General features: G+C 36.6%; 1 protein-coding gene across 2 annotated transcripts in view; it reads left to right on the top strand.

Moving 5' to 3' along the window:
• TAF4B (TATA-box binding protein associated factor 4b) overlaps nucleotides 1–25,809 on the top strand; it is a 124,187-nt gene that overhangs the window by 16,111 nt on the left and 82,267 nt on the right. For both annotated transcript variants that reach the window (XM_028098412.2, XM_028098413.2), the window contains exons 4-9: nucleotides 3,208–3,369; nucleotides 3,469–3,591; nucleotides 7,201–7,290; nucleotides 10,376–10,990; nucleotides 19,165–19,300; nucleotides 20,220–20,325. In XM_028098412.2, coding sequence (XP_027954213.1) covers nucleotides 3,208–3,369; nucleotides 3,469–3,591; nucleotides 7,201–7,290; nucleotides 10,376–10,990; nucleotides 19,165–19,300; nucleotides 20,220–20,325 — 1,232 coding nt within the window. The remainder of the gene's footprint in view (nucleotides 1–3,207; nucleotides 3,370–3,468; nucleotides 3,592–7,200; nucleotides 7,291–10,375; nucleotides 10,991–19,164; nucleotides 19,301–20,219; nucleotides 20,326–25,809) is intronic.

The raw sequence follows: 25,809 nt of genomic DNA, 5'->3' as shown, positions 1-25,809 counted from the left end.
CAGATGTTTAAGTGTGACATCTGGACACCATGTGACCTTGAAGAAAGCAATTCAGTGAGACTTGGTGACACTTTCAAAGTGGGAACTGTTGGAGCTGTGGAAAACACAAGATAAACATGGTGTATGTTCTTGGAATATCAGTTTTACTTGAATGTAATAAATTATTACAAATGCATCTAATAGCCATGTGTCAGAGGGTCTAGAAGCAGTTGTCAGGACAGAATTTTGGCATAGGAGTTATTTATTAATTATCGATATCTGTGGAAGGGAAGGAGAATAAGACTTTGAACTAGATGCAGGCCCAGTAAAGCCTCTGCCAACTGGGTGGAGAACATTGGAGGAAATAATGGCCTGTTGTTCTACTGTGTGCCAGCATTGGTCAGCTGGGCCTTAATTCCCCCTCTGTGATAAGTCACTGGATGTCAGCTCCACAGGGAGAGTTGTGCTGTTGGGCAAGGTAATTCTTTATAGTTGAGACAAACCCTGAAAGAACTGACATCTGTGGGCTATATAATAGCATTCCCAACAGCTGGGACAAAACAGATTTCTTTGTAATGGTATATCACAGTTTACTCCTTGTGTCACTGGGATCTACTTCCTTAAACATGTTAAAGACCAGATCTTTTGGGATTCCAGTGGGTTTCTTCCTTGGGGAAACAAAGAAGAGGAGGTTACTAGGATGAACTAGTCTTCACCACTGTTGCTGATCCTCATCATCTCCCTCCTTCACTCTCCTCTTCATTCTAGATTCTCTCTGTTCTCAATTAAGAACTCTGCTGGTCTTGGCAAGTTAACTGGTAGTGTGACCAGACCTTCATCCCTGAGCGATCTGAGGTCCTACTCACCATGCTCTCTTGAGACATGGTGATCATAACAACTGGGCAAAGAAACACCAGCAGGCGCTTAAGTGGGTCACCTGGATTCACCGCACATGTTCTTCCTCAGTCTCCATTGTGTAATAGCAATCCTACCTATTCCAGATGTCAGGTCAACTACCCCTGCCATGATAATGATTCTTTACTGTTCCTTAGACACTAGGAACCTGAAGTACCCAGGAGGCAGCCATGGTATCTAGCTTATGGGAACTCTTGCTGTTTTCTCTGGTGAAAGTGTGTCCCCTGGGGGCAGAAATGGGAAGCACAGGGTCCCCCATTGCATCTTTGGGAGTGATGATAAGTGGTTCCGTTCATCCCTCTGCTCCTCTACTCCTTGGTTTTCATGTATTTGTCCTATCGGAGACATAGTACCATAGAGAGTTTCTTGATACAGCTTACACTGAATCTTGGAGGATGGAATTCCATCTTCATTGAGTATTGCCTGAGTTTGCACTTCACCTGTGTCCTCTGCAGGCTGTTCTGATACTTTACTAGGCTGCCGACTTCTAGGTCATGCCCTCCAGACGTTCATAATCAGTGCCAGTGTGGTCTTGCAAAGCATGGAAATAGAATGGGCTGGGCTACAATATCAGGAGTTATGATTGAGTTTAAGATGGTCCACCCATTACTGCAGTGGGATTATGTAGGTAGAGTAAGACTGGGATTGTGTACCTCCCTGTGCCTCTTAGGAGGAAGAATTGGCCTGGAAGGTGCAGGTATCTGGTAAGGTATAGCTAGTAGCTATATTAGAGTTGTGAAGGACAGATTTTGTACTAGAGACTATAAAATATTAACAAGGAAAGTAGAAATGCCATAAATGTTCACAAAAAATAGGATGCTTTTCCTGAGCTCGCATTTCATTGGCTCTTATTTTGCTTCATAAGGGAGAGGAACCCTGAGGTTCCCTGAGGAACCCTTCCCAGTAGTCCAGAAGGGTAATCATAATCACTAGCTAAAGTTTTAGATTATGCTTTCTTTAATATAATAGTATAAGGAGTTAATGGCAGAGTGTAAATATAGACTCACTGAAGAAAGAGTATTTAATTACCGTAGATTAACCTGAAAAAGTTTATTAGACAGTCTCCAAAAGGATTCAGAGAAACTCCACAGTAGTTATCCTTGGGGAGCAAAACTAAGGCTAGGAATAGGAAGGTGACTCATTTTCATTGTTGCCTTGAGATCTACTTTAATAATATTTTACTAAGATGCAGTTATTTTTACCTTTTTTGCTTAATATTTCATCATTCTAGTCTCTTCATCATTAATCAGTGTTTTTAATTTTTTCCCCATTTTTACCCTTAAAGCATGCTTCGTCTAATATATGCTTCAGACTTCTAAAATGGGAAATTTTGGTGTACATTTGAATTTATTTATTTTGACTGTTACCAAAGGAAATTTTCTTGAAGGTGGTCGCAACCTGACCTTTTTGTGTTGAATGCCTCTGAAATACAAATATTTAAATTAAAATGTTGGTGCAGTGTTCAGTTTTCTGGGTCAGTTGTAAATACTGTTGTCTCCCCCATCACCCTCAAACTTGACTCATGTTCTGTAATTTTGTGTTTGTTTTAAAATAAGATTTTTGCTTTATCTCAATAGTTGTCTAAATTATTGCATGACTTGTGATTTCTTGTATTAAACTTTTTATCCTGCAGGTGGTGCAATAATAACACCTCATTTCAATAAAAGGTGGAAGACATAACCAAAATTCTTTTCAGTGTGAAAATAAGCTATCACAGTTTGTAATATTCATTATGCTTACTCTAATAGTCTAGATAAAAGCAGCTTTTCTGAATATAAGATGATCAGTAGATCTCTCTGCTTTATACTTAAGAAAAAGCAGAAAATTACAGAATAGGATATTCTATATTTTCATATAAAAACTTACTGTTTCAAATTCTTTTTAGAGAAGTATTAATAATGTGTTTTGAGGACCATGCACTTGGTACTGTTTTTCACAAACAAACCTAGGAGAGTAGGGAGGTACCATTTCTGTCCTTGTTTTTTTACAGACAAGAATCAAAGGATTAGCAAGATTAAGTAACTTGCTTGAGGTCAACACTCAGTAGGTGTCAGTGAAAAGTAGATAGGTAGATACGTTGGCTAACTGAACCTTAAAAAAAAACATAAAGTAGGTAGGTAGATGAGAATGAAACCCAGATCTACTGAAGTCCAGAGCTCTTACAACAGTGTTCCGATGCCTTAGACTAGTAGAGCATAACATGAAAGCAAAGATGTCAAGATCCATTTGTAGTCTGATAAGTGTGAAATGAGGCACCTGCTGTGATACAATTCATAGTAATACATATCTAAATGTGCACTATTTTAATTTCAGTCTGTAGCTGTGCCACCCAGTGTTGTCACAGTTACTCCTGTAAAGCCGTTGAATTCTGTAACTACCCTGAAGCCTTCAAGTTTGGGAGCATCAGCTGCTCCCTCAAATGAGCCCAGTCTCAACACAGAGAACTCAGCAGCTGTTCAGACGAATCTTTCTCCGGTAAGCTCCCACTTCCATCTTAACATGAATACAGCTCTTTAGAAATTTTCTTGAATTCTGTTTTCCAGCTAACATTTGTGTTTGTATTTCTCTCTTTAGGCGATGCTAGAAAACGTGAAGAAATGTAAGAACTTCCTTGCAATGTTAATAAAACTAGCATGTAGTGGGTCACAGGCTCCAGAAATGGGGCAGAATGTGAAGAAACTGGTGGAACAACTTTTGGTAAGTTAGTATTATGAAAGCTTAAATTTTGTAAGAATTTGTAGAACATGTTTTAAATGGGACTTATCTTTTTTTTTTTTTTGAAGATTTTATTTATTTGTCAGAGAGAGAGAGCACAAGCAGGGGAAGTGGGAGAGGGAGAAGCAGGCTTCCCGGTGAGCAAGGAGCCCGATGTGGGAACCGATCCCAGGACTCTGGGATCATAACCTGAGCCAAAGGCAGCCGATTAACCAACTGAGCCACCCAGGTGTTCCGGGACTTATCTTTAAATGAGATTTATTTTAGATGGATTTTTTTGATAAGCTTTTGTTTTTTAAGTTGTAATGATAATAAATCTGAAACAAGTAAATCTGTTATATTACTTTCTGTATGCCTTAGCTTAAAAAGGGCCTTGGGGAGGAGTGCCTGGGTGACTCAGTTGGTTGAATGTCTTGACTCTTGATTTTGGCTCAGGTCATGATCTCAGAGCTTTGGAATCAAGCCCCTTGTCAGTCTCTATGCTCAGCAGGCAGTCTGCTTGAGGAGTCTCTCTCCCTCTGCCCCTCTACTCCCGTATGCACTCTTTCTCGCTCTAAAACAAATAAATAAATCTTAAAAAAAATAAAAGTCCTTGGAGAGAATGTTGACTATTTGGTCAGATAAAAAATTGTTACTAGAATCGCGAATGCCAGAAAGCCAGGCTGTCATCAAATAATGAAATTCAGTTCTTGTAAGTTCAAACAGCATACTTTGTAACCTGTGGAAGTAGGTTAACTTTAAGTTTTAGTTTTCTTTTCTGTAAAATGAGAAGAGTAATAAATGTGATGATCTTGGAATTCCCAAGTTCCAAGATGCTGTGTTTTTTAGCTATTAAATTATACATCATTCAGTTTTTATATCCTCTTTCAGGTAAATTGCTTAGATATATTAAAGTGGATGAAGATGGAAATTAACAAATATTGCATATTATATGCTTAAGAAATATGCTGAGGGTATAATAGACAAATACAATTTTGGTTTTGAGCTACTAAAATCTACAGATTTCTCTGACCATATAATGAGCATTTTGTGCATTTTTTGTATAAAAATGGTCACTTTTTCCCAGCAGAAAATGTGTATATTTCAAATATTGCACAGGAAAACAAGTATAATTTATAAATATTAAAATATTTTCTTTACTACTGTTTTTTTTGCTATCTATAATTTGTTAGAAATAGAGCACGTTTGAAATGGTTAGTTTTCCACTCGGGAAAACTATTTTAGATATTTAAAATCATAAGTCCTATAAGCAAGTTTTTAACTTTTCAAGCATTCTTAAAAATTTCAGTTAACTTAAATTTTTAATTTTGGTTGAAGTATAGTTAACATAGATCCTGTATTACTTTCAGGTGTAGAACATAGTGATTTGGCAATTATAAACATTACAAAATACGGCATAAGTATAGTTACCATCTGTCACTATAAAAAGTTACTACAATATTATTGGCTGTATTTCCTACACTGTACTTTTTATCCCTCTGATTTTCTTATTTTATAACTGGAAGTTTGCCCTTCTTTAACCACTCACCTATTTTGCCCATCCCCCCCATTTGTTCTCTGTGTTGTACCTGTTTCTCTTTGCTTGTATTATTTTTTAAATTCCATATATAGGGGCGCCTGGGTGGCTCAGTTGTTAAGCATCTGCCTTCGGCTTGGGTCGTGGTCCTGGGCTTCTGGAATCGAGCCCCGCATCTGGCTCCCTGCTCCGCGGGAAGCCTGCTTCTCCCTCTCCCACTCCCCCAGCTTGTGTTCCCTCTCTCGCTGTGTCTCTCTCTGTCAAATAGATAGATAAAATCTTAAAGAAAAAAAAAAAGACTGAAATCTTAAAAAAAAAATTCCATGTATATATATGAAATCTTATAGTATTTGTCTTTCTCTGATTTAATTCACTTAGCATAATACCCTCTAAATCCATCCATGTTGTGAATGGCAAGATCTCATTCTATTTTATGGCTGAGTAGTATTCCATTGTATGCATATACCACATCTTCTTTAGTCCTCTATTAATGGACACTTAAGTTGCTTTCATGTCTTGGCTATTGTGAACAGTGCTGCAGTAAACATAGGAGTGCATATATCTTTACAAATTAGTGTTTTTGTTTTCTTTGGGTAAATACCCAGAAGTGGAATTACTGGACTGTATGTTACTTCAATTTTAAAATTTTTGAGAAACCTTTGTACTGTTTTCCACAGTGACTACACCAATTTATATTCCTACCAACAGTCCACAAGGGTTTCCTTTCCTCTACATCCTTGCCAAAACTTGTTATTTCTTGTCCTTTTGATATTAGCCATTTTGACTGGTGTCACATAATATATCATTGTGGTTTTTATTTTTATTTCCCTGATGATTAGTGATGTTGAGCATCTTTTCATGTGTCTGTTGGCCATCCTAAGTCTTCTTTGGAAAAATGTCTATTCAGGTCCTCAGTCTATTTTTTTTTTAAGATTTTTATTTATTTATTTGACAGAGAGAGATACAGCGAGAGAGGGAACACAAGCAGGGGGAGTGGAGATGGAGAAGCAGGCTTCCCGCTGAGCAGAGAGCCCAATGCGGGGCTCGATCCCAGGATCCTGGGATCATGGCCTGAGCCGAAGGCAGATGCTTAACAACTGAGGCACCCAGGCATCCCCTCAGTCTATTTTTAATCAGATTATTTTTGGTCATTGAGTTCTATGAATTCTTTGTATGTTTTGGATCTTAACACCTTATCAGATACGACATTTGCGAATATCTTCTCCCTATTCAGTATGTTGCCTTTTTGTTTTGTTGATGGTTTCCTTTACTCTGCAAAAGCTTTTCAGTTTGATACAGTCTCAGTAATTTATTTTTGCTTTTATTTCCTTTGCCTAAGAAGGCATATCCAGAAAAATATTGCTAAGGCTAATATCCAGGGCTTACCACCTATATTTTCTTCTGGGACTTTTATAGTTTCGAGTCTCACGTTTAGGTCTTTAATCCACTTTGAGTTTATTTTTGGGTATGGTTTAAGAAAGTGGTCCAGTTTCATTCTTTTGCATATAGCTGTCCAGTTTTCCCGACACCACTTATTGAAGAGACTATCTTTTCCCCATTGTATATTCTTGCCTTCTTTGTCGTAGATTAATTGACCATATAATTGTGGGTTTATTTCTTAGCTCTCAATTCTGTTCCATTGATCTCTGTGTCTGTTTTTGTGTCAGTACCATACTGTTTTGATTACTATAGCTTTGTAATAGAATTTGAAATCTGGGATTGTGATATCTCCAGCTTTGTTCTTTGTCAAGATTGCCTTGGATGTTCAGGGTCTTTTGTGGTTCCACACAAATTTTAGGATTATTTGTTCTAATTCTGTGAAGAATGCTGTTGGTGTTTTGATAAGGATTGCACTGAAACTGTAGATTGCTTTGGGTAGTATAGACACTTTAACAGTATTAATTCTTCCAGTGCATGAACACAGTATATGGTTCCATTTATTTGTGTCCTCTTCAATTATAGTTTTCACAGTATGGGTAGGTCTTTTACCTCCTTACATCAATCATGAATTACATGCCTTTTCTCTTTTAAAATATTTATAAACCTAAAAGTATTTTTCTTTCTGCTGTTCTCAGGATGGAAAAATTGAAGCTGAAGAATTTACTAGACAACTGTATGTTGAACTCAAGTCTTCACCTCAGCCTCACCTAGTTCCTTTTCTTAAGGTAATGGAAATCCTGAATATTTCAATAAGATAGCTATGTGAAGATACTAACAATGCAGGAGAAAGCTCTCAAATGTTGTAATCTGTTAAGAATGTTCATAGTCTGTATTCTTTGGATTGGAACACTTTGGGGAAATAAAAGTAACATCTCATTTGTGAACATAACTTAATGATTATATTGGTAAAGTTTACATCTTAAAAGGCTTGATTTTTCCTTTAAAATAGGGCCTTCTGTGGGGCGCCTGGGTGGCTCAGCTGGTTTAAGTGACTGCCTTTGGCTCAGGTCATGATCCTGGAGTCCCAGGATCGAGTCCCTCAGTGGGGGGGGGGGGGGGGTCCCTGCTCAGCAGGGAGTCTGCTTCTCCCTCTGACCCTCCCCCCCTCATGCTCTCTCTCTATCTCATTCTCTCTCTCAAATAAATAAATAAAATCTTTAAAAAATAAAATAGGGCCTTCTGCTTTGTCCTAATGACTCATATTCTCCTAGAAATAATAAATAGTGCCAAAGTTGGTGGGAAAGCTGTTATTTTTAAAAATTGATTTATACTGTTAGTAAGCATGCTCTTTTCTAAGATTTGTTGAATTAAGTAGAATTTGACATAGAATAGTATATTTGATAACAAGAGACTATAAAAATTATTTTTTTTCCTTGGACACTCAGAAGCTGAAGAGGAATCAAGTTGAAATTTAAAAAGTCATTGAAGAACTGGAATTATATTTAACACAGAGTCATCCCATAAATTTTGAAATAATGGAATGAGGAGTGGCCTTTAGAAATATTTGGTTTAGGGGTGCCTGGGTGGGGCAGTTGGTTGAATGTCCGACTCTTGGTTTTGGCTCAGGTCGTGATCTCAGGGTTGTGAGATTGAGCCCTGTGTCAGGCTCAGTGTGGAGTGTGCTCAGGATTCTCTCTTTCTCTTCGCCTCCTGCTCATGCTCGCTCTCTCAATCTCTCTCCCAAATAAATACATCTTTAAAAAATTTAAAAAGAACTATTTGGTTTAATTGTCTAGAGGAGATGAAAGAGGCATCACAGTGGAAGACTCCTTTTGGTTGCCTCATAAAAAAAAGAGTGGGAAGGGAAATGGAGCACCACATTTTCAGAAGGATATTACAGTAATGGAAACTGTCACTAGGAGGGTGAGCACACTGATTAGGAGGGTGCCAATCATGTTGAAAAACAAAATGTGGCTAAAGAAACAGAATGTTTTAGCTAGAGGAGACTTGGTCTGGGCAAAGGGAGGTTGAAGCTTCAGCATAATATCTAATATCAAATGACTGATACCCTGTTTTTGGATGATCCTCTTGATTGAGAAATTAGAGGCAGTCCTTCCTTTCAGTGCAAAAGTTCTTTGAGCTATAGGTTGTCTGCATGACACTGACAACTCTTGAATTCATCTATATTTCATACTCACTGGAGACACTGGGGGAGAAGGGAGGAAATAGCGTATGTTCTTATTCATCCTATGCTTTGCTAGATACTTTACTTTTAATTTGCATCATTTGCACTTTTCATATCAGTCTTTTGAGGATACTAGGTGCTAGATATTATAGTATTTTCCATTTTAGAGATAAACTGTTTATATTGACTACTTTTTTATCAAACTTACAGGTCCAGAATTTATCCTATCTGACTCTGCTTGCTAGGTAACACTACCTTAAAGTTACCAAATACTACACCATGAAATTTTTGTGGTTTGTATGTATTTTCTAAGGACCTATTAAGCCTTGTGATTTGTTTCTTGAGAATTTTTCCCCCCATTTTTGAGAGCTCTTGGGCATTGAATGTTGTGTAGAGATGAGGGATTCAGCATTTAATCTCTGGCCAGCTGATCAAGAGATAATTTAATATACAGTTTTATAATAGTCTCTTTGAGTCTGATTATTTTAACATTTGTTCCAGTTGTGTTTTTCTCAGGACCCCTTCATATTAGATTTCTAGCTTAAATTTAATCAGATCACTTCATTTGTTCATGTATTTCCAAAGCAGCTTGTTTCCCACCATTAAGTTTGGAAAAAGATTATGAGACTCTGCTTCTTACTTTCCTTTGTTACCATTTATATACATATTTGAAAACCTTCAGAGAAGAACTTTTCAATCCTTTTTAATAAAAAAAAGTAAAAGATGTAACTAAAAGGAAAGGAAAGGAAGAACAATAGTTCTCATTTGCTTCTAAAATTCAGTCAGACTGCCTTTATTTAAGTGTCAAAACAAGGAAAACTTCCAAACAGCCCTTGAATTCACCAAAAGATAATCTACTGTCTACCTCCTTTTCCATTTTTTTTTCCTTACTCAAAAACAAAAACAAACAAAACCCCCAGGGATGAAAAGGCAGAATGTTCTACTTTTTAGTTTGAACTGCCTTTACTCTTTCAGAAAGATACAAGGAGAGACACCAACTTAAAATCTAGTCAGAAAATATTCTAGCTCAATTAAGGAAATTGACCTTGTTTGTATTAGTTTTGTTTTTAAAAGATTTTATTTGTCAGAGAGAGCACAAGCAGGGGGAGCAGCAGGCAGAGGGAAAAGCAGGCTCCCCACTGAGCAGGGAGCCCGAGGTGGGACTCAATCCCAGGACCCCGGGATCATGACCCGAACCGATGCAGACACTTAACTGACCGAGCCACCCAGGCATCCCTTGTATTAGTTTTATTTTGACTTAAAGACTGTTTTTATCCAAAGTTTGAAAGTTAATTAACAAAAACTTTTTTTTTAGATTCTATTGTCATATAAAGAAATTTACTGATAGAATAATTATTAGTGATCTATTATGGGGTATAAGTAAATACAACCAAGTATGACACAGTGTTTTATTTTACCAAATTGATTTTGAGGGATATAAAATAAATTCAATACTGAGAGATAATAATTTTGTATTGAAAAATAAAGCACTTTTGTGCTTTAAATTGGTTGTATCCTAGATCTTGGCAGGATATGAGTACCAAGTGATGCCAGATTTCCTCAACTGAAATACCTGGTATACTTTTGATTTATCTTATATTGTAAAGCTATGAAATACAAAGTAGTTCTATTTTACTAGCAGCTAATTTGTTTAGTTATCAGGTTCTTTTTTCTCCCATTTCTAGAAAAGTGTGAATGCCTTACGACAACTCATGCCCAACTCCCAGAGCTTTATTCAGCAGTGTGTTCAGCAGACCTCTAACGAGGTAGTCATTGCTACCTGTACCACAACAGCAACAACTTCTCCTGTGGTGACAACAACAGTTTGCTCAATCCAGTGTGAAAAACCCATCATTGTTTCCGGAGCAGCAACACCCAGTACTATGTCAGTGCCGACTCTGAATCCGCTTGCTGGTCCGGGGGGAGCAAAAACTGGAGTTGTGACACTTCATTCTGTGGGTCCGTGTGCTGTACCAGGAGGAACAACAGCTGGAACTGTTTTGCTTCAGACTCCAAAACCACTTGTGACATCTATACCGAATACAGTTACAGCAGTCTCTCTTCAACCTGAAAAGCCAGTTGTCTCTGGGGCAGCAGTCACGCTGGCTCTTCCCTCAGTAACTTTCGGAGAAACTTCCGCGGCAGCTCTCTGTCTTCCATCTGTGAAACCCGTTGTTACTTCTGCTGGGACCACATCTGACAAGGCCGTCATTGCTCCAGTCCAGATCAAACTTGCACAGCCGGGCCCCATCCTTTCACAGCCAGCTGGGATTCCTCAGGCAGTTCAAGTCAAACAGCTAGTGAGTAACATTTCATTTCTTCCTCAGTTTCTTTTTTTGAAAATTTCAAACATTCAGAAAACTGGCAAGACTAGTCAGATGAGGCCCTGAGTATCCTTGACTTATCACACTTGCTTAGTCTTTCGCTCTCTATTCACATACATAAGCACACACACAGAACTTTTTCCTGAACCATTTGAGAGTTAATTGCAGAAGTTGTGACATACTTCTAAGTACTGTGTATCTCTTAAGGAAAAGGATTTTTTTTTTAACATAATGGCCACGTACTTATCATCACACTTGGAAATTTAATATTGGTATAATTTTTTTTCCCAGTTGTCCCCAGTGTCCTTTATAGCTAATAATGTCCCTTTTTTTGATGTTTCTGATAAGAACTGAGTATTGCATTTACCTGTCATTTCTCTTTAGGCTCCTTTAATCTAGAATAGCTTCCCAGCCTTTTGTTAGTTGCTCATTCGGTTGTAATAGTTTTAAGTACCCAGGCTAGTTGTTTTGCAGAATGTTCTTTGTTTTATCTAATTGTTTTCTCAAGATTAGATTCAGACTGAATCTTTTGGGCAAGGTCATTACAGAAGTAATGTTATGGTAACATTTCTCAAGAAAAATGTGCAAAGGGGAGAGGGAAACAGTGAGGGGAGTAGATGAATATGAAATTGTGGTTTTTCCTAAACTTGGTAGGTTGGGAGGTTCTTAGGTGAAAGAAATTTTAGCTGTTTATCATTTAGTGTTGTTAACCTTAGGAATAAAACTGTCTATTATTTTACCAGCAAAAATGGGTTTATTTGGGAATGGCAAAGAATTAGAGTTCAGGACAAGCAAGATATGGCAAAACCATAGGCAGATCTAGAGAACAAAGAAGAATGGCCTTGTACAGAGGAAGGGGGGAAGTTGGAAAATGCTTTTATAAAAGTCCACTGGAGTAAACCAAAGTGTAGTGCCTTCTCATTGGCTTGAGTTGTGACAGTCTGTCATTGGCTGGGCTATTGCTGGCAAGGTGAAAAATCTTTCTTCCTCCTACAAAGGTAGTAAAGGATAGGCTTCTTCCTATTGGGAATGCAAGGTACCTCCCTTTCTGTTGGGGTCTGCAATTGATGACTAGTTATAGGGTGTGAGAGGGTCCCCTTCTGGCCTCCTGACTCATTTTAGTGAGGTTTCCCTTTATTTTCATAGTGTTTAGAACATTCCAGTTTAATCAAGACAGACTGTCAGATTATTACTAACCTGTAGGAAATATTACATGGTGAATTAATTAAAAATTACATTTCTTAGTAAACTCGCTTACCTTATAACAGTTAGCTGTTCTTTTAAATTTGGGTAATTGCCCTTGTTTTCTTTTATAAATCTTTATGTTAAAGGCTGTGTGTTGAATCTCATTATTTTAGTTTATTCTGCTTCTGAGAATAATAAAATCTAAGTAAACTTCCCAGCCTTTGTTGTCTGATCAGGAGAAGAGGTTAATATCTGTGGATGATTGTCTTTGAGGCAAAGGTCAGCTATGGGCATAAGATGAAAGGGGGAAGATCAGGGCACCTGGGTGGCTCAGATGGTTAAGTGTCTGCCTTCAGCCCAGGTCAGGATCACAGGGTCCTGGAATCGAGTCCTGCATCAGGCTCCCCGCTCAGCAGGGAGCCTGCTTCTCCCTCTGCCTCTCTCTCTCTCTGTCTCTCATGAATAAATAAAATCTTAAAAAAAAGAAAGAAAGAAAGGAAGAAAGAAAGGGGGAAGATCAACTTGGACAGTGGTCAAACTCTTGGGTAGGTAGGAAGTAATGTCATTTCCTGGGTGCTAATAATTTTTCATCCCTTCCTACCCTGAGTCTGATTTTCAAATAAAGAAATGTAGGCCTGCCTTGCAGAATTTCTCTTGGGTTGTTTGAATTTAATCTCAGAGATGAAACCTTTTTAGAAGCAGTGATTCTTAAACATCAGTTTCAACAGCCAGCTTTGGGAACCACTGAAACAGAGTAATTGCCTCAAGGAGAGGCCTCTTTTTGGTAGCACTGAACAGAATTGAAATCCTTTTTACAGGTCATAAGTGATTCTTGAATCACTGCTAATCTTTATTGAACATCTATACCATATTAGTTCCTGAAGTGAAATAACACTTTACAGCTATGTAGAGTTTTAAAAGCATGTCAGGTATTACTGTGGGTTTTAAAATAATTTTATGGTGAAGAAAAGGCAGGGAGAAAACTTAAGAATCTGGAAACATTAAGTGACCCATCCACTGGCACTCAACAAGCCTTGGATCTCAGACTAAAACCCAGGGTCTTTCCCATTAGGATATGGTACTCATGGCAAGAACTTCTAGGTATCTAGAGTGTCCTGAAACAGTAAGACTGGTAATAATATCTTGACAGCATTTATATTTTGTATGTTTGACTTGTTATACATGAGAAACAATTTCAATCAAGAAAAAATGTAACAGATGTTTCAATGGGGGGAATCTGGCTGGCTGAGTCCAGGGAGGATGGGACTTTTGATCTCAGGATTGTGAGTTTGAGCCCCACGTTGGGTGTAGAGATTACTTAAAAAAAAAGAAAAAGAAAGAAAATCTAATGGTAAAATTTTAGGGATTTTTTGACCTCCTACTTTCATTCTTATAAAAATGTGGAATAATTTAGTTTTTCTTGTGAATTCTGCTTTCTTGTTTGGCCTTTGTTTTAATTTCACTCAACAAATTTGATGTATTTATACCTTCCTATTTAAAATGTCAAACACCAGAGCATCTAGACACTGAAGATGCATTGTAATCTGTTTCATAACACATTTTTACCTGGGGGCACAAAACAAGCCATTCTGTGTGGTAATGCCACAGAGAGGCTTGAACTAGGACATTATTTCAAATCAGCTAATTTAGGAAATTAATATTACTAAAGTTTAGTATTACTAAAGTAATTTAAGAATATCATCCATGAGGCCATCATAAACCATAGTTCAACTTAATCCCAGATAAGTGAGGGGGAAAATACTCAGGGTGCTAGAAACATAAGATAGTATTCAGTGCAGCTTATAAGAGATATGGCAAATCATAATTTAAAATATGAGAATTGCCATACTGGTTCAAATCTGTGTTTTGTGCAACTCAGGATGTAGTCTACAAAAATGAGCTGAAGTAGATTGTTCAATATTAGGTTTAAAATTTGTTTATTTCTGGTGTGCCTGGGTGGCTCAGTTGGTTAAGGGACCGTCTTGATTTCGGCTTAGGTCATGATCTCAGGATGGTGAGATTGATTTCCTCCACCCCCACCCCTTGGGTCAGGCTCTGTGCTGGGTGTGGAGCCTGCTTGAGATTCTTTCTCTCCCTCTCCGTTTGCCTCTCCCCCTCCACCCTCCCACCCCTCTTGCTCACACCTTCACACTCTCTAAAAAAAATTTTTTTTTTGTTTATTTCCTTTAATGATTGATCATGAATTTTAAAACCTCTTCTTAATGTTTTATGTTTCTAGCATGTACTAGTTTTTCTGGAGAATTGTATAGGTTTCTTGCCTTCTAGATGTTTTAAATATCACACTTTTCAAATTATAAGGATCCTCTTAATCTTCCCAGTGTAGGGTTTAGATTTTATAGAATTATTATTTTATGAAATAATATATTTTTATTCCAGATTAAAGAGGCCCTTCCCCATTTATTTTTTTAATTTAGATTTGTTACTATATATTATCTTTTCTATCTCATTGATTATTGTATGTTATCCTCTGGGGATCTGCTAGAGTTGTCATCAAATGAAATAATTGGACTTGTTCACAGTTTCTTTAGATATAAGTTTTTCATTTTGTGCCAGTAGTTCATTGCTTTGTATAGTTTGGTCCTCAAATGCTTGAATTGTTGAAATATGGACCTAATCAGTAGTTCCTGTGATTTCATCTGACAATCTAGTTCTTATAAATGGTTAGTGTTATTGTTATTGAACAATTCTGGCATAGTAGGTGTTATATGATGTTACATACTCCAACTAAATGTTAAGCTTCATGTTTTTACCTTTCTTTAAAAGTTGATGAAAGGAAGTGGATGAACTGTATTATAGTTTACAGATCATGGGTAGATAGTAAGTAGAAACTTTTCAGTTTTGATGCTTAAAAGTTTTTCTTAGGATATTTGTGAAAAAACTGTTATTCATAGTTGAGCAAAAGCTAAATTTAATTTAAAGATTATCTACAGATCAGAAATCATAAATTTTTTAACAGAAACTTAGAGGTTCTCAATTTGAAGCAGCATTTACAGATTCCTTATAAAAGCTGGTAGCATAATTAAAAATTCATTTGAGCACATTTTTAAAAGTGTTTAGAAGGCCCTTTAAATGAAAGAAACAGCATATTCTGAAGTTTACCAACGTTGAGTTTTAATTTAGATTGGGTATGGCATATAAGTTTCAATCTTCTTTGTAGGATTTTACTGGAGTTCTATGTTAAGATTCTGAGGCTGGATGAGGGTATGTAGAAGTGATGGCATTTAGTGATATATGCCATTGTCCCAGAAGATAAGGAAATAGTGGTACAAGAACCACGTACTGACTGTTCCTGAGAAATAGTTGGGAACTAACATGTATTTCCTGACTATAAAGCTGCAGCTTTTGTTTAGTTGGGGTCCTCTATTTTCTAGAACTCAACCTACTGAGTGCATGCCAATAATCACATATTGAATATTATATAGACATAGAAATTAGAGGCGATAATACCCTTGATTCCAATCACTGTGTGTGTATGTACTAGTTGAGTTATTTAGGGATAAGAATTTGATTGATGTGTATTTATGAACAGGGGAGTAGGTGAGGGTTGAAATACAGGGAAAGCAAAGTGTAAGAGACTCATTTGGTTAAGTGCTGGACTCTGATTTCGACTCAAGTCATAATCTCAGGGTCATGAGATCAAGCTCCATCCTGCTCCGTGCTTAGCGAGGAGTCTGCTTCAGATTCTTTCCCTCTCCCCGTCCCCCTGCTCACACATGCTTTCTCTCTCTCTCAAATAAATAAAATCTTTTTTAAAAAAAGTGTAAGGGATGTTCTCATCTACTTGTTTAACTCAAACTTGTGTTTCTTTGTGTCCTTTCCTTATGAAATTTAAGAATAGTTCCTTGTCTGATATCCCAGAGCATAATGTAAAAATCATAATGTAAAAAAATCTAAGTGATACTGTGTTGCACTAGATCTGTATTTCTATAAACTACTAGAACATTATTTTATGTTAACATCCAAAAGAAACATCAGAATTTGACATGTCAAGAGAAAAGGCTAAGGTATGTACTATTTATTGATTTTCCTGTCTAGTGGCTTTTTGGAGGGAAATTAAATAAAGGACTTAAGTTTTTCTTTTCCTTGCCAAGTAGGAGTAAATACCTCTTTGGGTGAATTTCCATCTCTCTATGATAATTTCAGTCTCCATAAGATGCCTAATACTGTGGATTTAAGTGGTACTTTCTTTGAAAGAACAGTAATGAATGCACTTACACTTTCTCACTCATTGTATTTGATTTTGTTCAGCAAGTGTGTAGGAGTATGCTACACATCTGCTGCCCCAAGTGTTATAGTCATTAAGATGAGGAATGATGGGGATCCAGGATTGTTAAATCCCAGCTCAGAACTTTGTGCTATATAAAAATATCACATACCATATACATTTATATATTTTATTTATATTCATAATATATATAAATATAATTTATGAAGTTATGGTTATATATATGTATTTTTTTCGAAGTTTTATTTAAGTAATCACTACACCAAGGTGGGGCTCGAGCTCACAACCCCAAGATCAAGATTTGCTTGCTCCACCACTGAGCCAGCCAGGTACCCCTATATTTTTAACTGGCATATTGTCTTCCTCCACATGTATGATCTTGACCCCAGTTGGGCTGGAGGCAGGGCAAGGCACACCCAGGATCCTACAGGTAGGTACTGAGGCTTGCTTTCCTCACCTTGTTCTTGCCAGGGCTGCACACTGGTGCCGAGGTCTCATGGGGCCCACTTTTTTTTTAAGATTTATTTATTTATTTGTCAGGGGGAGGGGAGAGAGAAAGCAAGAGAGAGCACAAGTAGGGGGAGCGGCAGGCAAAGGGAGAAGCAGGCTCCCTGCTGAGCAAGGAACCCGATGGGGGACTTGAAGATCCCAGGACCCTGGGATCATGACCTGAGCCAAAGGCAGACACTTAACCGACTGAACTACCCAGGTGTCCTGGAGTCCACTCTTTATAGCTGAGGGTGCACACAGCCAGGCTGTGTAGAGCCTGTGTCTACCTCAGGGGCAGGCCTTTGGGCTGTTATATGATTACCTATCAAATTGGTATGAAGACTAACTCATAAACACCTCTAATATTTTATTACTGTTTTTCACAATTAAAATACTGGAAAAGAATACTTAAGGATATTAAGGAAGAAAATATGAATAGGAAGATAAGACAGAATTGTTAGAGGAGTATTTCTGTTGAGTTTCAGTCTGAATGAATAAATATGACCCTGAATGTATATTATTTTGTAGAATTTTTTTCTAATAATCTCATCTTTAGTTATTTGAAAATATAACTTTATTATTTTTCTAATTATAAATGTAGCTTATGCTAATCATAAAAAAGCAAATGTACATATCTATAAAGTATATAATAAATACACAAAGTAGAAAGCAAAATTACCCTGCAGTTGAATCCTAGGAAATAATCACTGTTTACAGATTGTTTTTTTAACTTACCTTTCTCTGTACATACACTTCTAAAAATTTTTTTAAAATTTTTTTGAAGTACAGTTAATATACAATATTATATTAGTTTCAGTATACAGCATAGTAATGTTCAACATTTAAATTAGGAAGTGATCACCACACTAAACCTGGCTATTATCTATCATCATACAAAGTTATTAAAATATTATTAACTATATTCCCTATACTGTATATTGTATTCACCTGTCTTATTTTATAACTGGAAGTTTGTGACTTGTTTCACTTAGCATATAATATCCATGTTGTTGCAAATGGCAAGATTCCATTCTTTTTGTAGCTGAGTACTATTCTGTTGTATGTATACCGTATCTTTTATCTGTTCATCCATCAAAATATTACTTTGTAGAATATAAATCTGATTTCTTGTACTTTACAATACAACTCAGTTTATAATCTCAACTTATTAAAATACATCATTGTTTTCAAGAGTTCTTTCTGTCTTTCAAGAGTTTCTTTTTATAGAATGATGGCAGTTGGATTATTCCAACTTGTATTTCTTCTGTATGGGCATTAGTTCCCATGGGATTCTTTGCTGGGACATTTTGAGTTTCTTGTGAGTTACTTTTGTTTAGTAATACACACTAAATTTTATATTTTATTTACAAAAAAATGAGAGAATAGAATACTATACCCAAAATTCTGTTCAGAAGTCTTTCTCCTGACTTGTTTATATTAGCCATATCTGAGTTTAAGGACTTTTAAGTAGTTCACTATTAATAGCAGACTCAAATATACATGGTGACTTTTTCTTTTTTGAAGTGAAAAAAATGAAGCTCTGCTATTTTGACTTTTCTCCTTTGTAGCTAAAAATAAGGCCCTACTATTAGTTTAATTTCTCTTCCTTTATCCCTAATCCTTGCCCTCTGGATTTCTTGAACTATTCTGTTGGAGAACGCCCTAGCATTGTTGTTTTCCAGAGACTTGTAAAAAGTAGCCCATTAAAAGTCTTTATCTTTTAGAGACATATTTTGAAATATTTAGGGATAAAAAAGATATACCTGGGATTTAAAAAAAAAAATTGAGGGTGGTGAGAAAATGAGTGGGTAGGGATATGGATAAAACAGGATTGGTAAAGAATTAATCATTGTTGAAGCTGGGTAATAATGGAATAGGTGGTTTCATTTTATTCTTCCCTCTACTCTTGTATATGTTTGAAATTTTCCATAAGTTAAAAAATGAAAATAGGATCCAAATGGAGATTTAAGTTGGGCAGTATATAATGCAAATTTGAATTCCACTCTAAAAATAAAATATATTGTGTAATAGTCATGTTTTTCACTATTGAACAAGATAATTTTGCAACATACAAATATAAATTTTAAGTAGACTTTCTGTTACGCTAATGTAAAGGTATATTTACAGTTAGGTGAGCACAGTCATTTGTTCTACTGTTATAATTGAAAGCTTGTTTTTTTCTAAAGCAGGTTTAGTTGAATGAGTATATTAATAGTTCTCATTGTTTCAGGTAGTCCAGCAGCCTTCAGGAGGTGTTGCAAAACAAGTGACCACACTTTCCCATTCCTCAGCATTGACCATTCAGAAATCTGGACAGAAGAAGATGCCAGTGAGCACTGCAATACCTACCAGTCAGTTTGCTCCAGGTAGACCCCGATCCATCCCTGCCCCATCACACTGGGTTTGGAACATAATGGGGTTTTGTATCATTCTATTTTTTTTATTGTTACATTAAGAAAGATAGTCTTTTAAATAGGACCTGGGGGGAGGACTGAAAAATAACTATTTAGTACATTCTTTATACATACATAGCTACTTTTTAGGGATATGTGTTGCTTTAGAATAAGAGAAGCAGCTGTTCATGGTATTTTTGTAATTAGAATAACATATTTGTAAATAAAGCACTTTTTAACATAAAAATTGCTATAGCTTTATTTCTTTTTAAAATGCACTACTTTTTCTAAGTTTGGAAATCATTGTTACACGTAAAAGTTAGAGATTTCATGTATTTTTTTAAATCTACAAATATGATATATTATTAACATTTATCACCTGTCACTTTTTCTGCATGTTTTTATAATACTGGTAATTCTGTAGACTGTTTGAAGACTATATAAAAAGAAATGGAGGGGCACCTGGGTGGCTCAGTTGTTAAGTGTCTGCCTTCGGCTCAGGTCATGATCCCAGAGTCCTGGAATCGAGCCCCGCATCAGGCTCCCTGCTCTGCGGGAAGCCTGCTTCTCCCTCTCCCACTCCCCCTGCTTGTGTTCTCTCTCTCTCTCTCTCTCACTGTCTCCTCTCTCTCTCTCTCTCTCTCTCTCTCGCTGTCTCTCTCTCTCTCTCAAATAAATAAATAAAACCTTTAAAAAAAAGAAATGGAGAGGTCTTGATTTTATAAGATGATTGCTTGTGCAGGGAATAAATTCATTGTCGTTTTTGAATTTAAGTATAGTTCTAGGACAGCTTGAAATTTTCTTTGTATACTAAAAGCTGTTATTCTGCATTTTTCCTAATATGGCATGACTTTTTTTTAATTCATTTTTCTTTCTTCTTTTGTTTGTATAGCTTCCATTCTAAAGCAAATTACCCTGCCAGGAAATAAGATTCTGTCAATCCAAGCATCTCCTATTCAGAAAAATAAAGTAAAAGAGAATGGAACAACATCCTTCAGGTAAAGAAAATAAATAGTTAACATTTGGTCTGGTTAAAGGAAAAGATGAATGAATAATACTTAATATATTGATGCCTTTTTAAAAAGCTGACAATACTTTATTGAGTATAATTTATAAACAAGTGCACAAACCTTAAGTGTATAGTTCAATGAATTTTGATAAACATATATCCCTGTATAATCAAGATGCTGAACATACCCTTCACCTTCATGCTCTTTTCAAATCAATGACCTCTGACCCCTGCCTCCAGCAGCTGCTATTCTTACGTCCATCACCATAGATCATTTTTGTCTGTTCTTGAACTTCACATAGATGAAAAATTACATTAACCTTTTTGCATCTTTTTTCACTCTGCATGTTTTTGAGATTCATCCATATCATTTTGAACATTAGACGATTGTTCTTTACAGGGGGGAAGTATTCTTTGTATAAATGTAAATCTCTTTATTCTTTTTCCTATTGATGGACATTGGGTCGTTTCTGGTTTTTGACGATAATATGTAAAGCTGCTGTAAACATTTACATCCAGATTTTTATGTGAACATAGGTTTTCGTTTCCAGAATATGATTCCTGGATCACTAGGGAAGCGTTTGTTTAACTATTTAAGAAACTAACAAACTGTTTACCAAAGGAACTGTACCATTCTGCATTTCTACCAGCAATGATGAGTTCATTTGCTCTTCAATTTTGTCAGCTTTTTGTATTGTCAGTTCTTTTGATTTTTACCATTCTAAAAAGTATATTGTGGTTATTTTGTGGTTTTAATTTTCATTTCCCTGATGACTAAAGATGTTGAGCATCTGTTCTTGTATTTATTTGCTATCCATATACCTTTTTTGATGAAGTGTGTGTTCAAATCCTTTGACCAGTTTTTCTTACTGAGTTATTTGTTTTCTTATGGTTGAGTTTTTAGCATTTTTTATGTATTCATGATCCAAGTCTTTTGCCATGGTAGTGATTTGGGAATAATTTCTTTGTAGAGTGTTCTATCATTCTCTCACCAGTGTCTTTCACAGAGCAAACATTTAATTTTGCTGAAGTTAAGTTCGTTGTTTTTCCTTGTAAATTATGCTTTTCATGTTTTATCCAAGAAATGTTTGTGCAACTCTAGCTTACAAAGATTATCTCTTATACTTTGTTCAGAAGTATCACAGTTTTAGGTTTGTCCTTCTTGTATTGATATTCTTTAATTTCTGCCATTACCTATATAAATATCAATGTGTGGGTATTCTACTTTCTTCTTCCTCAACCTTCTCCCAGTTCTAGTTGCATTATTTCTTTGTCACAGTATAAAAACATTTGTGCATTAGTCTTTCTTTCTCATCTCCACCTGCATTTTAGTTGTAGGTCTACTTTTATATTAAAATGATCATGTTCAGTCCTTTCTCTGAATTTTTCATAGTTATCTCTTGGTTGGATGAAGTTCATCTACTCAAGAAAGGCTCATTTGGTATAGAATATGCTAAATTCTTGTATGTTAAAAACTGATTTCAATGTCCTCCATACTTGAAGGACCGCTGGCTGGATAGGAGGATAGGAAATTAACATTTCGTATTGCATTTTTTTTTCATATTGCATTTTTAAAAATGCTTCTCTACTATTGCCTTAATATTTATGTTGTTTTTTATTTATTTGATCTTTTTGTCTGAAGGCCTTGAGAATTTATCTTTAAAATCTAATATATTTATATTAGGATGTACTGTGAAATATGGACCATTCTTACTTCACTTTCCTAGGTTACCAGTTGGCCCTTTTAATATGTAGATTCTGATTTCTTGAAATGTCTGTGAAGTTTTCTTGGATTATAGTTTGAAATATTAGTTCTGGTCCATTGTTTTATGTTTTACTCTTCAGGGAATGCAAGAGTATGGATTTTATTCTTTTTATCTCCCTTACTTTCCATTATTTTGCCTCTGATCTTTTTTAATTTCTTTATCTCCTTTTCATTCCCTTGGTTGTTTTTATACCTTTCTTCAATGCTTCTTAATAGGGTTTTGGTTGTATCTATTGGCCTATGAAAAACCTCTTTGATTCTCTTGTCTGCAGCACTGTATAAATTTTCCTTTCCCCGGGCGCCTGGGTGGCTCAGATGGTTAAGCGTCTGCCTTCGGCTCAGGTCATGATCCCAGGGTCCTGGGATCGAGTCCTGCATCGGGCTCCCTGCTCCTTGGGAGCCTGCTTCTCCCTCTGCTTCTCTCTCTCTCTCTCTCTCTCCCTCTGTCTCTCATGAATAAATAAATAAAATCTTTAAAAAAAAAATTTTCCTTTCCCCATTTTGGTCCCCACCCCCAAGCTTACACATTTAAGTCTACGAGGTTCAATTGAATAGAGCTCATACTATGATCTAGTAGGACATCTTTTTAGTACTTTCTGATTTGGGATGCGCTTAGTCTTCCTGCTAATAGAATATTTCATCCTTATGCCTGCCATTGCCACCAGTTCTCTGACCTCTTTACAGCAGTTTTACTAGTCTGCTTTTACCACAGGCCTTGAGTCAGATGATGTGGGGGCACATTGGGTGGGTGGGGCAAGGAGTGGGTGGGTGGGGAACTGGTTGCCCTTTTTTCATTTATACTTATTTTGAAGTTTGGGTATTCTTTGTCTTTGAGTTATGCTGAGGTTGTGGTTTTCCTTGTTCTGTATTGTTTTGGGAGGAAATATTAGAAGATGGACATCTAGGCAGTCATCATTGTCTTCCAATACAGTGTGTTTAGTCTGTGTCAGTCAAGATACATAGACTATTTTCAACACCCCAAAAGCTTCCTGGTGCTCCTTCCTAGCCAGTCCCCTTGTTACACTCCATCTAGCCACTGACCAATTTCCTGTTATTGTGGTTTAGATTTCTTTTTTATTTTTTTAAAGATTTATTTATTTATTTTAAAGAAAGAGAGGGAGGGAGAGCAAGCTTGAAGGGAGGGGCAGAGGGAAAGACTCTCAAGCGGGCTCTCCACTGAGTGGGGAGCCCAACATGGGGTTTGATCCCAGGACCCCAAGATCACGATCTGAGCCAAAACCAAGAGTCAGATGTTTAACCGACTGAGCCACCCAGGCGCCCCTAGATTTATCTTTTTTATTTTTTTATGATTTAAAAAAATATTTATTTTAGAGAGAGTGTGCAGGGGGAGGGGCAGAGAGAGAGAGGGAGAAGCAGGCTCCCTGCTAAGCAGGGAGCCTGATGCGGGGCTCGATCCCAGGACCCTGGGATCATGACCTGAGCAGAAAGCAGATGCTTAACTGACTGAGCTACCCAGGTGCCCCAGATTTGTCTTTTTTAAATGGTTGCCTTTTTAAAAATTGTATGTTGATTTTATAATTATTAATCAAGTTATTCTGCCATTACCAAAAATCATAACCTCCACTTCTTTTTTTAATACATTTTTGTTATCTGGTGGAAGTATCTTTTTTGGGGGCGGGGGCGGGTTGGGGCAGAGGGAAGAGAGAGAATCTTTAACAGGCTACACACCCAGCACAGAGCCAAGACAAGGCAGGGCTCGATCTCACAACCCTGAGATGATGTGAGCCAAAATCCAGAGTCTCAAGAGTGGGTCTTAACCGACTGAGCTGGTGGAAGTATCTTAACTCCTGTGTTCTTGACAATTAATCATCATCCTTATTTCTAAAGTCCATGCCTGATATTCCTAATATCCATGTTAACTGTAAGTCTCTTTCTTTTACCTGGCTTTTTCATCCTATTTCTTGGTGTCTACTTAGTAATTTTTTTTGAGTCAATGTCAAATATGTTTAAAAAATAATTATAGGAGTTTTGGATTAGTTACCTCCAGAAAGAGAATTTACCCAATTTTCTGGTTGACAGTAGAGGAGCAAATTGCCTCAATATAGTCAGTAATTGAGCTGGTTCAAAGCTAGGTTGTAATCTTTCCAAGGTTAGCATATCCCTTTGGTTCTCCTGGCCCCTCCCCTCAGGAGTTTCAGCTAAGAGTTAGGGTGCTTCTCTTTGCTGGATTCTGAAAATTTTTATTTCCTCAGTACTTTAAGAGTCCTTAAAACTCACCAGGCTTTTGTTGTTGTTGTAAACTGTCTTAATTCTTTTTCCCCCGTTTTTAAAAAATTTTTGGAAAATATGCATCACATAAAATTTACCATCTTAACCATTTTTAATTGGCATTAAGTACATTCACGTTGGTATGCAACCATCACCACCATCTATCTCCAGAACTCTTTTCATCTTATAAAATGAAACTCTATACCTTTTAATCCATTAGTCCTCATTTTTCCACCCCCCCATCCCCCGCCAGCCCCTGGCAACCAACATTCCACTTTTCTGTCTGTGATTTTGACTACAACAGTCTCATGTAAGTGGAAATGCACAGTATTTGTCCTTTTGTGGCTGGCTTATTCCGCTTAGAATAATGTCCTCAGGGGTTCATCCATGTTGTAGCATAAGTCAGAATTTCCTTCCTTTTTAAGACTGAGTTATATTCTGTTTTATATCCACTCATCTGTCAATGGACACTTAGGTGTCTTCCACATTTTAACTATTGTGAATAATGCTGCTGTGAACATGGGCATACAAATATCTTCAAGTCTCTTTTCAATTCTTTTGGTTATATATCCAGAAATCGAGTTACGGGATCATATGGTATCTATTTTTAGTTTTTTGAGGATCTGCCATGCTGTTTTCCACAGCAGTTGTACCATTTTACATTCCCATCAACAGTGCACAGGAGTTCAGATTTCTCCACATTCTTGCCAACACTTGTTATTTTCTGGTTTTGTTTTCTTTGACAGTAGTGTTCATAATAGATATAAAGTGATACTTCTTTGTGGTTTTGATTTGCATTTCCCTAATGATTAGTGATGTTGAGCATCTTTTCATGTGCTTATTGGCCATTTGTATATTGTCTTTGGATATTTTCTATTCAAGTACTTTGCCTATTTTATAATCAAATTTTTTGTTATTGAGTTTTATATTCTGTATATTTCTCCCTTATTGGCTGTATGATTCGCAAATACTCCTTTGTGGATTGCCTTTTTACTCTGAAGTTAATGTCTTTTGAAGCATAAAATTTAAAAATTTTTGTGAAATCCAGTTTGTGTAATATTCTTTTGTTGCTTGTGCCTTTGGTGTCATATCCAAGAAATTATTGCCAAATCCAGTGTTTGTCCTGTTTTCTTCTAAGAGTTTTATAGTTTTAGGTCATATATTTTTTATCCTTTCTGGTTATTGATCCTTTTTCAGTTAAAAAAAAATTTTAAGATTTTATTTGACAGAGGGAGAGACAGCGAGAGAGGGAACACAAGCAGGGGGAGTGGGAGAGGGAGAAGCAGGCTCCCCGCTGAGCAGGGAGCCCAATGCAGGGCTTGATCCCAGGACCCTGGAATCATGACCTGAGCCGAAGGCAGACGCTTAACCTACTGAACCACCCAGGTGCCCCTCAGTTAAAGTTTTGTACATGGAATTAGGTAAAGGTCCAACATCATCCATTTTAATGTGTATATCCAGTTTCTTCAGCACTATACT

The sequence above is a fragment of the Eumetopias jubatus genome, unplaced genomic scaffold (assembly GCF_037043125.1).
Source record: "Eumetopias jubatus isolate StellerSeaLion01/CBP00866 unplaced genomic scaffold, mEumJub1_p1.0 scaffold_16, whole genome shotgun sequence".
NCBI classification, from domain to species: domain Eukaryota; kingdom Metazoa; phylum Chordata; class Mammalia; order Carnivora; family Otariidae; genus Eumetopias; species Eumetopias jubatus.
This window is presented reverse-complemented; position numbering and strand designations above follow the sequence as displayed.